General features: G+C 41.7%; 1 protein-coding gene across 3 annotated transcripts in view; it reads right to left on the bottom strand.

Moving 5' to 3' along the window:
- Positions 1 to 13,488, bottom strand: part of ankfn1a (ankyrin repeat and fibronectin type III domain containing 1a) — a 235,871-nt gene that overhangs the window by 16,910 nt on the left and 205,473 nt on the right. For all 3 annotated transcript variants that reach the window (XM_080454570.1, XM_080454571.1, XM_080454572.1), the window contains exons 19-21: positions 12,638 to 12,804; positions 3,492 to 3,681; positions 863 to 1,031 (exon numbers count right to left, since the gene is read on the bottom strand). In XM_080454570.1, the coding sequence (XP_080310696.1) occupies positions 863 to 1,031; positions 3,492 to 3,681; positions 12,638 to 12,804 (526 nt within the window). The remainder of the gene's footprint in view (positions 1 to 862; positions 1,032 to 3,491; positions 3,682 to 12,637; positions 12,805 to 13,488) is intronic.

Genomic DNA, 13,488 nt, shown 5'->3' with positions numbered 1-13,488 from the left:
GTGAAGCAAAAGTTTCCAAATAGTCAACTCTGATACCTCAATTTGAACCAAGTTTGACCTCAGCAGTTCATGGCTCGACCAATGGGGTCGAGTTAGTTTGTGACGTCGTAGACACATAAAGGACATTAAAGTGCATGCGTTATGAGCTCAGTGCCAGGGAGGGAGGGAGGGTGTCCCTAGGGCCACTGAGGCCCCCATGAATTTCATAGGGAACGATGGAAGATTCATGAAAGACTGAAGAATCTTTCAGAATCCTTCCTTTGTTGCTAGTTCAATAGAAAATGCAATGATTCGTGACCGTGACTGAGACCCATTTTTAAGGGTTGCGAGCTACCCCTTTATTTTTGTTTCCTACATTTTGTTTTTAATTATTATCATTTCAAAAGATTTTCAAAGTTAAAAACAACTTCAAACGTTTATAAAAAGAAAAAGAAAAACGTTTAAGAAGGAGTGAAAATAGCAGATCTACAAGCTCACAACACGTCACATGGCTATTGTCACTAGTTTGGGTCCCAGGGAGACATCAAATTTCTTTTTTGGGGTCTTGAGCTAAAACGTTTGGGAACCACTGCCCTAGAATTACAGTTCACAGCATGACAGTTAGAACATTTAGAAAGACATCTAACCTAACAAAGGGTCAAAGACAAGCTCTTACGGCAATGTGTCACAGTAGTGTGGCCACAGAGCAAATGGAATGTCACAGGCTGTCACCCGTACAGTCATGAAATGATAAATCGCTATTTGACAGCCCAATATCGCCACCACAGTGCGTGCATGTGTGTGTGTGTGTGTGTGTGTGTGTGTGCGTGTGTGTGTGTGTGTGTGTGTGTGTGTGTGTGCGTGCGTGCGTGGTTCCTCTTACCCAGTTCGAACATGTGCAGGGGCAGGTGCAGGAACCCAGACAGCGGGGTGTAGGGGTTGGCCTGTCCGGGCGCCGTGCACACGTCGTCGGCCGTGGGGAGCAGCAGCAGGAAGGAGACGCCGTGGCCCAGCTCCAGCACCTCCTGGCTGTACACGCGGAACTGCCGCGCCTGAAGCACAACAGCACCAAACACAACTGATATTTATCTGCTTTCTGTTTGGTTACGGTGCATTTTATATCCCATTCAATCCGGGAACGCATCGGTGTCATTTTTTAAATTTCTTTGGCTATTCAAAAATAGCAGATCTACAAGCTCATAGCGCGGCACGGTGCCGCGCTATGAGCTTGTAGATCTGCTGTTTTTGAAAAATCTTGAACATTTGTGCAAATCTTTGAATATTTTTTTAAGCGAACATTTGTTAAATATTTAGTTCCAGGGACCTCCCCAGAAAAGATTTGAGTTAAGGCGTCTCCAGACCAAACAGACTACTTCAGACTACTTCAGACTGCAACAGACTGGTATTCGGTTGGCAAAAGTTGGCATTTAAGTCTGTCAACCGACTGGCCATTCATGAGCTAATTTGACTTTTAGCCTGCCAGCGTTGCCAGGTCTGCTTATTATAAGCGACTTTGGGCTTGTTTCCCTGCAAAGACACTTGGACATAGGGATGTTCCCAGCGTTTTTTCTTCACTGACGTGCAGTGGTGTAAAGTAACTACTACATTTACTCAAGTACTGTACTTAAGTACAATTTTGAGGTACTTTTACTTTACTGGAGTATTTCCAATTGTCTATACTTGTACTCCACAACAATTATTTTAAATGTTTAGTTACTAGTTACTTTGCAGATATAAATCATTATGAAACATACATTAACCACTTTAGCCCTATTTTATACCTATAAGCTATTTGAAAATAGCAGATCTACAAGCTCACAACGTGTTGCGATGCACGCGTTCTGAGCTTGTAGATCTGCTATTTTCAAACATTTTTGTACTTTTACTTTTGGTACTTTAAGTACATTTTTATACCAATACTTTAGTACTTTTACTCAAGTAAATGTTGAATTACTTGTAACAGACTCAGAGTACATCTATTGCATTCAAGCCTGGAATTTCGTCATTTTAGGGGCAAGGCCACTTGGCCTTTGGTGTTGTAATTTTTTGGAGGGCACAAAGGCCAAATGCCAGGGCAGGAAGGCCATCCAAGTCCATCCAAGTCCAAAAATGATTTTTAAGTCCACGGAAATAATGCATTTAACTTGAAGGTTAAGGATGATTGTATTTTAATATATTATAAGAATAGTATAACTATCTGTGAAATATAACCCATTTATTTCACAAAATAATGTGTTGGCAAATGACCAATATTTAGTTATATAGGTCTCAATATGTCACATTCAGCCCTGGACTTCACTGTCTGAAGTAGGGGTCACATTAATCACATTAGATTCACAGAATGTATTTTACCCACAAGTTATTTTCATTCAAATGAAATGTGAATGAACTTGCACTAATAATGACTTTAGTTGATTTTTCACGCTTTAAAATATAATTAATATAATATAAATATAATTATTAATAATTACAGCTTGTAGATTGGCTATTTTCACGATTTTAAATTGTTTTTAAATAATAAAAAAGGAACATACAAGATTTCCACCCGACAGCCATAATATATAGCCAATATATGGTTCTGTATCAGTATATGAGTCAGTTTTTGCAGATTTCATTCTAATTGGCTACTATGCCTGAATATGAATTTCATGAGCCTGGGTAGGTCACCCTGGCTTGGCGGAGATATGCCCTGTAGCGCACACTCCGCACAGCAGCAGCAGGTGAAAGCAATTCACTTAAACGAGGGTTGTGTTGCACACCAAAAAACGGACTAAAACTGTCACATTCTAGCTGCTGAAATAAACTTCCCATTTAGATCATTGTTGACAAATGAACAGGGGACTGGTGTCTAAAAAAAAAACTTATTGACAGGAAAATCGCGCATTGATACTTTTACTCAAGTAAAACATTTGAGTACTTTTTCCACCACTGCTGACGTGTACACAACATTTTTGAAAACTAATTTACACACCTGCTCCCAATAAATTACATCACCACAGCGCAAAAGTAGGTCAAATCAATCAATCTCTCTCTCTCTGGGAGCAACAACGAGAAACAGTGAATGTAGGTTTTCATAGACATGGTCGCTTGTTTCTCTCACATAATGTGGCAACACCGACAGCCCTCTGTTGTCACTTCGTCTCTGCTACATAGCTACTCCAGTCGGGCCCCAGTCGGCTAAAAAGCTGAACATGTTCGGTCGGCTCTGGGTCGGCCGAAAAGGTCCCGACGGACCCCCCGACGGACCCCTAACCGACTGGACGACGCTTCCCGACGCCAAGTCGGCCCAAAACCGGGCCGACTAGGATTGGTCTGGAGTTACCTTTACAAATGTTCGCTTTAAAAATATATATATTCAAAGATTTGTACAAACTTTCACGATTTTTGAATAGCCAAAGAAATCTAAAATGACAGAGATGTGTTCCCGGATTGAATGGGTTAATTATCATTGTGTGTGTGTGTGTGTGTGTGTGTGTGTGTGTGTGTGTGTGTGTGTGTGTGTGTGTGTGTACCTGGTACAGGGGTCTGTTGACCAGTTTGAGCAGAGCTTTGACGGCCGTCTGCAGCTCATAGTACAGCTGGGGGGTGTGGCCTTCTGCCTTCAGCCCCACCTCCGCTCCCTCTGGCTCCTCCTCCACCTCAGGCTGCTCCTTCTCCGTCTCCTCCGTGATGGACAGACTCTGCAGCCACTCCCACTCCTCCCTGCAAGGAGAGAGGGAGGGAAAGAGGGAAGGAGGAAAGGAAGGAAGGAATCAAATCAAACTTACAAAGCACATTTAAAAACTGTTGATAGACTCAGTGGTGGCAAGAGTACTCAAATGTTTTACTTAAGTAAAAGTATCAATACTGCAATGTAGAAGTCCGGAATTCAAAATGTACTTGAGTAAAAATGTATTACAAACGTTTGAAAATAGCCGATCTACAAGCTCACAACGCGTCGCGATGACGAACACAAACTAAGTTGATTCAGACAACATAGAGCAGCACCAAACCCAGTACTGTTTTTTTATTATTATAAAAATGTTAATTTCCTGTTGATTTTGCTGTTGTTATTAGGAAGAAAACCTGGACTGGATCCAGATCTTCAAATAGTAAAATCAACAGGAAGTTGACATTTTTATTAAAAAAAAAAACAGTACTGGGTTTGGTGATGCTCTATATTGTCTGAATCAACTTTGTTTGTGTTCGCATACGTGCCAAAAGAGTGACTTTGAGAGCTGTTTCACCGTACAATGTAAGTCAATGAGGAGCATATTTAGAATGATCAATTTCTAAACAATGGTTTAATTCTTTTTGATTTCTTGTCCACCTTTGGAGTTACATCATGGCAAGGTACTGTAACTACACAACCCAAACCTCTACCAAAGCGGTCTTGCCCTTTAACACGAAACTTGCTGAGCGCATTCATGCTCCCTCTAGGATGAACCCTAGTGATTTAGCTGATCCATGGCCTTTGTGTTGTTGCATTTTAATGTGCTGTGATTTGTGTTATGTTTTTATATGGCTGCTGCCTTGGCCAAGGTCTGTCTTGTAAAAGAGATTTCTGATCTCAATGGGACTTTCCTGCTAAAACAAAGGTAAAATAAAATAAAATAAAAATAAAATGTGTGTTTGAGTGTGCCCATACTGTACTGTATACTGTATACTATATATATGTGCCTGTGCGCGAACACGTGTGTGTGTGTGTGTGTGTGTGTGTGTGTGTGTGTGTGTGTGTGTGTGTGTGTGAGTGTTGTATGTGCATGTGTGCACCAGTTTATTGACCCGGTGCTGAGGCTTGCTGTGTACGTACTGTATGTTTGTCTGTACATGTTGTGTGCATCTGTGTGTGTCTGTGTGTGTGTGTGTGTACACATGCATGTTCGTGTGCGTATGTGTATATGCACGCGTGTGTGTGTGTATGTCCACAATGCAGCCTCTGTGCGTTTTCCCCTGCCATGTGCCGTCACCTCTCCTCTCGTCTGCCTCGGAAACCAAAACAAACAAATAAATTAACAAACAGCTCATTTAGACAACAAGCTGCACTCCGGCGGCCCGCTAATGAGCCCGGCCTGAGCATGTGCACACGCACGCTACCTCCCCTCCCCCCCCCCCCACCACCACAAGTTAATAAAGGCTAAATCAGGTTTAGAAAGGTTAAATAACAAGGAAGGCCTCGATCGATTCCTATCTCCCTGTTAATCAAGGATGCACCTCAGGGTGGAGGAAACCGAAGGTATATTTAATTGTGTCTAACGCCAGGGGACTACGTAAATTCAGTCCAATTTCAGCCCGATTTTTGTCACCGCCGACAGGTTTCCAGCCTGAATTTGGACGTGGGGATAAAAGATCTAAATGTGTTAGAATCCTAGATTACGTCTCTGTTTCCAGATTAATTTGCTGCATATTTAACATAATTATACAGTATAGGGACAAGTCTCTAAGTATTAGAGTAAAGTCCTATCTGTAAATTTGTATATATGTATATATATGTGTTTTAATTGTCATACTATTCTATTTTTTCTCTTGCTTTAATATATTGTATAATATCTGTATAAGTCAGTGACAAATAAAATTTCTTGAATCTTGAAAAGTATATACTATTTAGCTATTTAATCTCTAACGCTATTTATTAGGACCACTTTTGTCAACATTGAATATTTTTAATTGAATTTTAGAAGTAATTTAATTGCAATTTTCCAAGTATGTGTGTGTTATATGGCCTCTTCATGCAGTACTACACACCTGTCCACCCACAACCTCTCTATAGAGAGCTTGTGGGTGGACATGTGTGTAGTGCTGCATGACTATGAAGACAACATAAATTAATTATGTCCAGTGTGTGTGTGTGTGTGTGTGTGTGTGTGTGTGTGTGTGTGTGTGTGTGTGTGTGTCTGCGCGCGTGTGTGGGCAAGTACAGTTTACTACTTCATCTATTATTGTATTGTTATTGTGTGTGTGTGTGTGTGTGTGTGTGTGTGTGTGTGTGTGTGTGTGTGTGTGTGTGTGTGTGTGTGTGTGTGTGTGTGCGCGCGCGCGTGCCTGCGCGTGCGTGTGAGAGTATAGTTTATTGCTGTATCTATTGTTCGATGGTTTCTTGCTGTATTTATTGTTAATTGTTGTGCGCATTGTTTACTCTCTCCCCCCATTTTCACTGAATCCTTTATCAGTGAAATTATTATGATTAGATGTTATTGATCGAGCTGAATAAACACAGACTTTAAGCTGTCCTTATCCAACGCTGTCAACGGTCATTTTCTTGCCGTCGGGCAGAAACCTTGTATCTCCATATTTCCCTGGTACATCTCCTGTAATCTTTTGAGCATTTCCATTGAGGGCACATGTGCACGTATGTGTGTGTTCCACCACTTTTTATCAAAAATAACCAGGCATTTACACTACCCAACAAAATCACACGCTATATCCGACAAAAACAATCACAATCAGGCTTGGTGGTCGTTGAATGAACGAATGAACGAATGAACGAATGAACGAATGAACGAATGAACGAACAAACGAACAAACGGACGAACAAAAGAACGAATGAACGAATGAACGAACGCATCCATCCGTCTGTCCGTTCTTTTTCGTAATACAGTTGTTAAAGTAGGCAGACACAAGATGTCTGGGGATTATTTCAAGTCTACTTGTGTGTGTGTGTGCGTGTGCGTGCGTGCGTGCGTGCGCGTGTGTGTGTGTGTGTGCGTGTGTGCGCGCATGCATGTGCACATCATTAAAATAGCTCTCCCGCAGTGAAAAAGATCCCCAACACACCCCTGGACAATGGCGAGAGACAGAGACAGAGAGAGAGAGATGAGGGGAGAAGAAAAGACAATATCTTCTCAATTTTCACTTTGTCTCTGTCTGCACATTACACTTTCCAAACTCTCTCTCTCTCTCTCTCTCTCTCTGTATGCCTCTGTGTTTTGAGATATTGCAGGCAGTCATTAATCATCCATACAGTCACTCTGCATAACACTTGCAGTATATTACAAAGTTTTTCCTCACAGCATAATGTGGTGTATAGAACAGAATTGTTTACTAACAGCTAAGCCCCGAGTTGTACTTCATCATATGACGGTGTCGCGCGCCGAAAATTCACAAGCTCAAGCGACGTGTTGTGAGCTTGTGAATCTGCTATTTTCGGACACGCCGGCGAACGACAAAGCATAAATGAGGGATTATTCTATGGATGGACTGAAGGCTGTGCAGCTCCTGATTCATGAGAAATACTTAAGACGTATGCTGCTGCATAATTCTGGCTGAAATAAAGTTCAGCGAGTCCGTTTGAACTAAATTATGTAATTTTTTATAAAACAGAAAGAAAAAAAAACATTGCCTTCCAGATGTTCTTTTTGACACTTTGATTTTCTGGCCCGCAGAAAGAAATCCCAGCATATACGACATCAAAGCGAACACTTTGATGCGATTGGTCAGGAATTCCTATTCCATATTGAACTGGCGGGGTCTTAACGTTCAGTGCTCAATGCCGAACCACTTCAAGTATAATACAATTTCATCCATAGAGAATTACGGTTATTATGGTTGCGGCAAGCCTGAAAGAAATTCGACTTCTTTACAAGAAGCTGTCAGCCTTACTGTCCTCAAACTGAACTTTTAAAGCGAGTGTAAATGATATGTGTTTGTTTAAAACGTAAAGCTATATTCTGAGTTAATACTCCCGAGTAATCATTGCTAGAGAGTTTGTTCAGGAACAGGGGTCCTCAAAGTGGGGTCTGGGGACTCCCAGGGGTCCTGTGGGGGTTCCAGGGGGTCCCCACAATCATTTTAACCACTTTATCCATTAAAATAGCAGATCTACAAGCTTGCTGCGCGGCACGAAATCTACTATTTTTGAAATCCTTTGAAAAATGATTGATTCTCCTTCTGGGGGTCCCTGGCACAAAACCTTTTCAGATGGGGGTCCACGGCCAAATACATATCAATTTGGGGGTCCTTGACTTGAAAAAGTTTGAGAACCACTGATATAAATCATGCACACGTCTCCTGCAGTATGTGAAACATTCAATGGAATCTCCACACACACACACACACACACACACACACACACACACCCACACACCCCCACACCCCCACACACACACACACAGCTGGGGAATCATCCATATTTCTACCTGACTTTCTGAATTCAAAACCGGTACATTCAACCAAATCCGATTGGATAGCACTCAAGACAGTATACAGTCTCTGTGTGGGCGCACGCACGTACGCACAAACACGCGCACACGCACACCCATGCACCCATAAACACACACAGGGGTAAAAATGCACTAAATGTTTTGATAAACAAACAAAGACAATATCATACGGAACACACATAACATAATAATTAAAAAATAGCAAAAGCAGTCGATATACAAGCTCAAAGCGTGTAGCTTCGCGGCACGTTTCGAGCTTGTATATCGGCTACTTTTGATGCTTTTGTGTGACGCTGTAGTATGATCAAGTAGGACGTAAATTTACGAAAAAAACACATAACGTTAGAATATGGAGATAAGAGGTTTCTGCCTGACAGCAACGTTACACTTTAGCTAAACTGTATTAGCTTTAGCTTCTCTCTCAGACAGCGATGTGTGTGGTGGTGGTTCCTTTGGCAGCCTGGATGTTCTCTGTAGAAAGGCCATGTTTTTTCTTGTCAGCCGCTTTCCTCAATCTAATTGTTAACCCATTCAATCCGGGAAACGCATACAGTGTCATTTTAAAGATTTCTTTGGCTATTCAAAAATAGCAGATCTGCAAGCTCATAGCGCGGCACCGAGTGCCGTGCTATGAGCTTGTAGATCTGCTATTTTTGAGAAGAAAATCGTGAAAATGCGTGCAAATCTGTGCGAATGTAGATCTTTTCACTCGAATCTTTGCTCCTGGAGTCCGTGGACAAATTTGGGGGGTCCTTGACATGAAAAGGTTTGAGAACCACTGATTATGTAGCAACATGAGTTTAAAAAAAGAAGGATTTAGAAGACATTTGTAGAATCCCCAGAAGCAAAGATTTGAGTTAAAAATGTTCGCTTTAAAAAACATACATACCGGTATTCAAAGATTTGCACAACTTTTCATGATTAAAAATAATAATAACAGATCTACAAGCTCTGAGCGTGGCACTCAGTGCCGCGCTATGAGCTTGTATATTTGACATTTTTTTAATAGCACAAAGTATAAAATAATGGTTATAGCAAAAGAAAATCTAAAATGACACAGTATGCGTTCCCGGATTGAATGGGTTAAACACTTTGTTTGTGTGTGTGTGTGTGTGTGTGTGTGTGTGTGTGTGTGTGTGTGTGTGTGTGTGTGTGCGCGCATCTACCTCTGACTGCAGATAGCCTTGGGGCGGTCTGTTTGTCTCTACAGGGTGAACACCACATCACCAGAAAAGGTCAATTCAATGCTTCATTTATAGGCGGTTGTACGAGGGTGTTGCCCCGCCGTATGATGAAGTATAAATAGCACATTAACCACTTAAAACCCACATGGTTGAGCGGAGTTCCTCAGGGCTCTAGGCTAGTGTATTTTCAGTTTTCTGTTATTTTGGGGAAAGCTTTCGCAGAAATTAGCCGTTCGACAAAGCTCACAACGCGTCGCGTCGTGTCCTCCATAAAAGGCTGTCTGAATAGCAGCTGGACAATCAGGGTGGCATAGCTGAATGGTGAGAGAGCCTGGTTGGGGGAACCGCAGTCCCCAGTTTTTCAGTGGTGTAAATGTACTCAAGTACTGTACTTAAGTACAATTTTGAGGTATTTTTTACTATACTGGAGTATTTCAAATTTTCAGTACTTTTACTTCTACTCCACTACATCTCGGAGGCAAATATTATACTTTTACTCCACTACAATTATTTGAAGACTTTAGTTACTAGTTACTTTGTAGATTTTGATTATTATTACAAAACCACTTCAGCCCTATATACATTTCGGCCATTTGAAAATAGCCGATCTACAAGCTCACAATGCGTCGCGTTGCGACGCATTGTGAGCTTGTAGATCGGTTATTTTCAAAAGATTTGTATGCATTTTATACATTTGAAAACTTTGTGAAACGGGTCATTCTGCATAATGAGTACTTTCTACTTTTGGTACTTTAAGTACATTTTGATACCAATACCTTTTACCAGTACTTTCACTCAAGTACATTTTGAATTCCAGATTTTTACTTGTAACAGTATTGATACTTTTACTTGAGTGTACTTTTCCCACCACCCAGTTGTCCCAGGTACGATTCCAGGCCTGGCCAGCGATGTGTCGAATATGACTGGTTGACCTTGAGCAAGACACCTAACCCCCTAACTGCTCGGCGCCCCTTGTGGCTAGCGATCAGCTGTGTTGAGCTGAAACCAAATTTCCCCCGCGGGAGGTCAATATTATTTTTATTATCATCAATTAGATAATAATTGGTATTGGTAAGTCAAATATACAGCATATATCGCTTAGTGTTTAATATTTGTATATGCTGCATGTGACAGCTGATAAAAGTGTGTCTTTGTGGTGCATAAGGCTTGCAATGAATGATGATTAGCTCTCGTCCCCGTGATTATTTAATCAGCTCTAAATAACAGGGTAATTGCAAATCTCTTGCCAACGAGCGTGTTTATTCGCAGAGAGGAATTTTCTGATGGTGTCTAAACAATGACGTCTACCCATGCATTCGAGCATTACGCACATAATATTATGTTGTCTTTCTATTGAATGTTATCTGGTATTAAGACCCACACACACACATGCGCACGCGCACGCACAAAGTGTGTGCGTGTGTGCACTGTAGCAATATACCATGCGGCAGTGGTATTCAACTAGAATAGGCAGGGGGCCACAATTGTAAAAGGACTTGAAGTCGGGGGCCACAAGACCGTGACAACAAAAATCAACAGCGGACATATTATGTTCATTATGATAACTTATCAGGGCCTGCTTCATACTGCATTTATGCATTTTGATGTTTGATAGGATTTCTGTGCCGGCCCATTATAACGCACAGGCTTAGATTTGAATATTAAATTCTGAGTTCTAAGTTCCGTCGGGGAACTCAGTGCAGTTGTTAGCGGGCGACCAATGGGCCGCCTCAGCTCCACGTTCACATCCACTCATCCAATCACACACACTCATTTCATTCTCAGACCGCTCTATTTAACCCATTCAAACCGGAAACGCAATTTTTTGATTTATTTGGGCTATTCAAAAATAGCAGATATGAGCTTGTATATCTGCTATTTTTGAATAGCCAAAGAAATCTTAAAATGCGTTCCCGGTCTTAAAGGGATAAACTGGAAGTTTTGCACTACTCATCCCTGCTTGCTTTTGCTGCTGCTCATGCTGATACTGCTGCTCTCACCACTGCTGTCTTGCTAAAAAAAAATGCTGCTGCTCATCCTCCACCACCCCAGCTGCCACCTGTCGTTTTAGATCTGCTGTTTGTGTACGGGGGATTCTGAGTCCCTATGGTTGGGAGACGCGTTTTATCAGAGTACCTAAAAGCAGTTCCAATTCATTGCCAAACCATAATACAAATATTTCTCATTTTATATTCAATAAAAAATATCCTTCATGAGTTGTCCTTTATCCATTCATGAGTTGTCCTGACAGAAATGTCATAGTGTTCTGTGCAAGGGTCGCTGGCATGGAAGCGTCTTTGTGAGAAGAGTGTTGTAGGCAGGCTGGCAAGGTGAAGTGTTTCCATGTTCGTATGAATGAAAGTATGTTTTGAGCACCCGGGTGATAAGAGCACACGCTCTTACGATGTGTTTGAAGTGGATGAAGATGGAAAAGATAACACATACAGTAGATACAAATGGATGGTTTGCAGTGGATGAACTGCACTCAAAACTAGAGCAGAGAAGTAGTAGAAGTAGACAACATTTCTGGCTGTTTTGTTTCTTTGTGCAATGAAAAGGTCTTTATACTTTTACTTTTGATACTTAATACATTTTAACACCAGATACTTTTCTGAAGTACGGTATGAAGTGAGCTACTTTTAACCAAGTGATTTTCTTATGGTAGACATACTCACCAAAGATTACATTTACCCGCTCTTGGGTTGTTGTGACTGCAAATGCAGTACTGGTAGGTGTTAATTTGGGACCCTGAGTCACAAACATTCCTCCATTCTAAATAGTAGCCTATATTTCATTCTTATCTGTTAATGGTTGATTAAGCATTAACGAGCTTCGGTTAACGGTTATGAAAAAAAATGTCATCCTGTACAACCAACCATCTAATAAACTTTTTTTTAAAAAATACATTGGAACGTTGAAAATGTTCCAGGGGCCACAAGAAAGCTCTGCTGGGGCCGGACTTGGCCCGCAGGCCGCCAGTTGAATATCACTGCCATACGGTCTATGCACAGTACGCAGACAAAACACATTTATTACGAGTACCACCTCCATTGCCCCTCTCCCTGAAAGGCTGAATAGCCAACCAGCTTTACCCCACCTCTCTGCCCCCGCCATCCATAACCCTGGTGCTATCAACGGGCAACAACTGACTGAGCTGGCTCGGACAGCAAATGCTCACACGTTATGAGCTTGTAGATCTACTATTTAAAAAAATATATATTGAAAACATTTTAACAGCACAAATCTTGTATGAGGGTCCCCGGCAAAACCTATTTTCAAATGGGGTTCTGACTCTGAGGCCGATTGACATGAAAAACGTTTTAAAACTGTCCTTACCTGGACACGTTGGCGTTGTCCCGCACGCGGGCGTGACAGAGGACGTTGGGCGTCCTCTGGGACACCAGGACTTTGATCTGGTCCACGGAGCTGCTGAGCTTCAGGTAGCCCAGGTACAGGCCTGGACTCAGCCTGTGGACGCTACGCCGCTGGTACGCCAGAATGTCCTAACAGACACACAGCACACAGGATTTTAGGGTTACAGTTACACATCTATTTTCATGCCTCCAATGGTGACAGTCGTGGGCCGAAGGCATTATGTTTCTGGGGTGTCCATACGCCTGAACGCCATGCAAGGGATAATTGACGGGTCGCCGGTCATTATTGAGAAATAAATCCCGACAGGGTGATTAGGCACCGACACGTAGCGGAGGTGCCTAATCATCCTGAAGGGATTATTTTCTCAATAATGACCGGTGACCTGTCAATTATCCAGCTTATTACACGGCTACTTATTACATTAATTAATAAATTGACCCAAAAGTAACAACAAAACAAAGTATTTCCTTGCTTACGGCAATGAAAGTATTCCATAAGTGTTGCGCTGGGCGGACACGGTCGCCTCGGAAAACAAGGAAGTGTAGTGGATCAATATAGAATACATTTTCGGTTACTGCATCGTCTAGTTCTCGCTTCAAATGTTTTCAAAAACATTCTTGAGAGCAACGTTTAGTTGTAAATGACATTGTGTGTTTGTTTACATGGCTGTCATGTTGGATACAGCATAAAAATCAAGTAGCGCAGAAGGTGCTCTGAGCCTTTGATTAGACAGAGGTCTGTTATAGAACACATCGGTTATTATTCAGAAATAACACACTGCTGAATTTAGTGGTTGAGCAATCAGAATCAAT

Source organism: Gymnoscopelus braueri, assembly GCF_963280865.1.
Source record: "Gymnoscopelus braueri genome assembly, chromosome: 17".
Lineage (NCBI taxonomy): Eukaryota > Metazoa > Chordata > Actinopteri > Myctophiformes > Myctophidae > Gymnoscopelus > Gymnoscopelus braueri.
The sequence above is the reverse complement of the archived record's forward strand: the minus strand, read 5'-3'. Positions and strand labels throughout refer to the sequence as shown.